General features: G+C 46.4%; 1 protein-coding gene across 6 annotated transcripts in view; it reads left to right on the top strand.

The window, feature by feature from the left end:
• The first annotated feature begins 2878 nt into the window (after window positions 1-2878).
• PBX1 (PBX homeobox 1) overlaps window positions 2879-4035 on the top strand; it is a 289525-nt gene continuing 288368 nt past the window's right edge. For 2 of the 6 annotated variants that reach the window (XM_049634595.1, XM_049634594.1), the window contains exon 1: window positions 2887-3779. In XM_049634595.1, coding sequence (XP_049490552.1) covers window positions 3589-3779 — 191 coding nt within the window. In that variant the 5' untranslated portion in view covers window positions 2887-3588. Of the gene's footprint in view, window positions 3780-4035 lie in introns of all 6 variants that reach the window. The other 4 variants (XR_007458868.1, XM_049634592.1, XM_049634591.1 and 1 more) reach the window with 4 other exon arrangements.

Here is a 4035-nt window from a genome sequence, read left to right as displayed (position 1 = left end):
TATGTATTCTCATATGTGTCACATACATATTCTTACAATAAAGGAAGCTAGAGAAAAGAAAATGGTATTAAGAAAATCATAAGGAAGCGAAAATACATTTACAGTACTTTACTGTGTTTATTAAGAAAAGCCACCTGTTCAGTTCAAACTCGTGTTGTTCAAGGATCAGCTGTAATACCTAATCATCCTAAAGCACTCGATTACTATTTTTTGTTCTCTCCCTCAATACATTTTTAAAAAATGTTTATTTATTATTTTTGAGAGAGAGAGAGCAAGCAGAGGAGGGGCAGACAGAGGGGAACAGAGGATCTGAAGCAGGCTCCACGCCAAGATAGCAGCCAGCCCGATGTGGGGCTCGAGCTCATGAACTGTGAGATCATGACCTGACCTGAGCCGAAGTCGGATGCTCAACCGACTGACCCCCAGAGGCTCCCCTGGGTAATTTTTTTTTAAGATTTTATTTTTAAGTAATCTCTATACCCAACATGGGGCTTGAACCCACGATTCTGAGATCAAGAGTCCCATGCTCTTCTGACTGAGCCAGCCAGGCGCCCTAAGCACTCGCTAAATATTAACTGTCATTAATACTATTGGTGTGGACATTTCTTATTTCCCTATTTTCCTATTAAAAGAAAACAGCTTTATTGAGATATAATTCACATTACCATAAAATTCACACTTACAAAATGTACAATTTTCTCTACAAAAAGATTCTGCTTTTTAGTGTATTCACAGAATTGAGCAACCATCACACTACATATAATTTTAGGACATTTTCATCACCCCCAAAAAGAATGTTCCTAGATGACAATGACCTTCTGGTATTGATGGTTCCTTTTCCAATACGTTGCCTGGAGAACTTTTATTAGATTCTCCATTAAAATTACTTGCTCCCATACTGATTTTATATAGGCTCTGGGTTGACTTCTTTCTATTACCGAAGGTGAGATAATTTCATTATTGTGAGGGCTACCCACTGTGATTGACATACAATTTGAGGATATCGTTTTGTGCTCAACTTTTTATTAGTGGTGATTTAAAAAACTAGTTCACAAGTATGTGAATAAAACAGTTGTTATTAAGTAATTGCATCATAATTACAATTAATACTCCCTAGTGCATGCCCTCATGCCAATAAGCACCAAGTAGCTTGTTAAAAACTGCTTTGAAATCCTTTCATAAGGGCTCCTTATGTTGCCAAACTTGTTTTTGATAATGATTGGGAAGGAGGTTGGAGTGACATAAAGAATCACGTTTTATTTGAGGATCCCAAACCACCTGACAGGGCTTCCTCCCATCTTGCAGATCGGGTACACTGAGGTTTGCAATGGTTCAACCCATTTCCGTTGGCTGGGTTGCCATCCGGGAAGAGGGCGGGCTACAGAGAACAGTTTATACTCCAATACGTTCTGGGCTCTTCCTAAGTCATTTATCTGCCCTTTTCTCTTTTGGCCATGGTGATTGCATAGCCAGTCAGATTTCTCCTCTCACCTGGCCTGGTGAAAAGATGGGAGGCAAATCTGTGATCTACCTGGAGCTATAGTCCTGGACTTCAGCTGTGAGTTTCTTACTAGCGCCCCAGCCCCACCCCCGGGGGCGATTCTATTAAAACCCTTTTTTCATTCTTTCCTACCCATTTTCAATTTGAGTCATCTTGTTCAAATATGTATCATCTTTTTAAGCACTCTCAGGCTCTTTGCAAACAACACTGGCAATGAACACGTGGCTAATTTTTACACGATTCATACTTTTCTGTTAGATCCAGGCACATCGCAGAGCTGAAACACCAGGTTTTTGGAGAGACCCACACTTTGGTTCGAATTCCGTCTTTGACACTTAATAACTATGGGACCCTTGGACAAGTTATTTAATCTTTCTGAGTTCCCTTTTTGCAAAGTGAAAATCATAATCCATAACTCAGAGATGTCTTGGGGATTAAATAAAATAAGTCATGCAAATTACTTGGTGCATAGTAGGCATTCAATAAATGTCAGCTCGTTTCTTATTCCAGTTAATAATGCTTATTAGACTATATTAAAAACTAGAAGCAGACTGTGATAATGCATTTCTTTATTAAGTATTTAAGCCAAATAACTAATTTCCCCCAGGGGGAAGGGAGAGATATGTTGAATTGGATTCATTTGGTGGAATTATTTATTAATCTTTTTTTTTTCCTTCAACATTATTTTGTTTCACAGTTCATAATGCAGTTTTCATGCAACACAAATGCCACACAGCTCAGCATTCCTTTGAACTCTACTGTGATCTTTAAGAAAATCTATGATTACATTCGCCGCTTATTAGAGGTCATTGTTAGTTACGTTAGCAGCTCAGCTGTGTTTCATAACTACTTCGGGCTGACAAACTTTTGCTCGCCACCGTTTCCCCGAGGTCTAAGGCTTTACAAGGATCCGGTTTTCAATTGCAACGGTACAGCAGAAGAAAACAGGGGTGGGGGGTAGACTCACACCGTCTGTGCTCTCTCCTGTCAACATTACACGTTTGCATTGAAGCGGGGCCACGTTTTCCTCAAGGACGGCAGCTAAAGCGAGGCTGGCGACAGGACTGGGCAGTAACCGGGCTGGGGCTCGGGTACCACGGCACCTTTAAGGACCGGAGACTTGGCACTAGCCCGGCCTCCTTCCCGGCCCACCTCTGAACTCTGATTGACAGGGCGCCGGGCGAGGAGGAGCCGAAGGAGGCCGAGGGGAGGTGCGGGGAGGCGAGCAGGGGGAGGAGGGCCCGTCTTCCCGCCGACGGCCAATCAGGGCGGGGGGGCGGGGCCTGCGCGTCCTCCTCCCTCCTTCTCTCCCCCGCCTCCCGGCTTCCCCGCCCCCTCCCCTCTCCTCCTTCTCGTCCTCCTCCTCCTCCTTCTCCTCCTCCTCCTCCTCGCAGGCTGTGGTTTTTCTGTATGTGTTTCTGGAGTCCTGAGCCTGAGCTAAACAAAAGCAGGAGGCTGACGGGGCTGCCGGAGTTTGCAGAGACACGGAGGAGGAGAGAGCCTGTGCTCTGCCTGCCGCCGCGGCCGGGGGAGATCTGGCTTTTGCAACAGCCCACCCCCTTTGAGATCACTCTGGCCCGGAGTGGGGGTGGGGGGCAGCGGGGGGTGGGGGGGAAAGTTTGCATTGCAATCCCCCTGCCTTCCTCTCCTTTCTCCCGATCAATGCATATTTGCAAAAGGATTAAGCCACAGATTTAAGCGCCGGGAGCCCATTTCTGCCTTGCAAAGGAGACCGGACTGAAAAACCAAAAGCCAGCTCTGATTTCTTTTCGTCAAGTGGGAAGGTGGTTTATTTTTCTTGCTTTTTTGGAGTCAACACCCTTCCCCACCAGCCCTTATCCCCACCCTCACCCCGCAACCCCTTCACGCCCCCCTCCCCCTCCCCACTCCCCATCCTCCCACCAGCCTCTAAAAGAGGCAAAGGGATTTTTTTTTTTTTTTTCTTCTGGTCTTCTTTTTTCCCCCCTTCCCTGTTTATCCTGAAAAGGATCTGAAGCCAGCTTGAAGGATAAAAAGCCTTGGTGCTGCCCAGGAGCCGAGCCGAGGAGCAGAAGAGGAAGAGCCGGGGGTTGCTGTTGCCTTTGGAGATGGACGAGCAGCCCAGGCTGATGCATTCCCATGCTGGGGTCGGGATGGCCGGACACCCCGGCCTGTCCCAGCACTTGCAGGATGGGGCCGGAGGGACCGAGGGGGAGGGCGGGAGGAAGCAGGACATTGGAGACATTTTACAGCAAATTATGACCATCACAGACCAGAGTTTGGATGAGGCGCAGGCCAGGTGAGATGGAGGTTTTCTTTTCCTTTCTTGGGGTTTTTTGTTTTTCTCCCTCTCGCAGGGGGAAACAATGGGAACCGAATCAGCACAGCGCTTTCTTTTTAAATGTTATTTCTTTTCCCATTTTGACGAGCAACTACATGGCGGAGGAGTAAAATTGGAAGGAGCGTTGTTATCGAAAGTGTAATCGCCCATGCCGAGATGTGGCTCTGTGTGTGTGTGTGTGTGTGTGTGTGTGTGTGTGTGTGTGTGTGTGTGT

This window comes from Panthera uncia, chromosome F1 (genome assembly GCF_023721935.1).
Source record: "Panthera uncia isolate 11264 chromosome F1, Puncia_PCG_1.0, whole genome shotgun sequence".
NCBI lineage: Eukaryota > Metazoa > Chordata > Mammalia > Carnivora > Felidae > Panthera > Panthera uncia.
The sequence above is the reverse complement of the archived record's forward strand: the minus strand, read 5'-3'. Positions and strand labels throughout refer to the sequence as shown.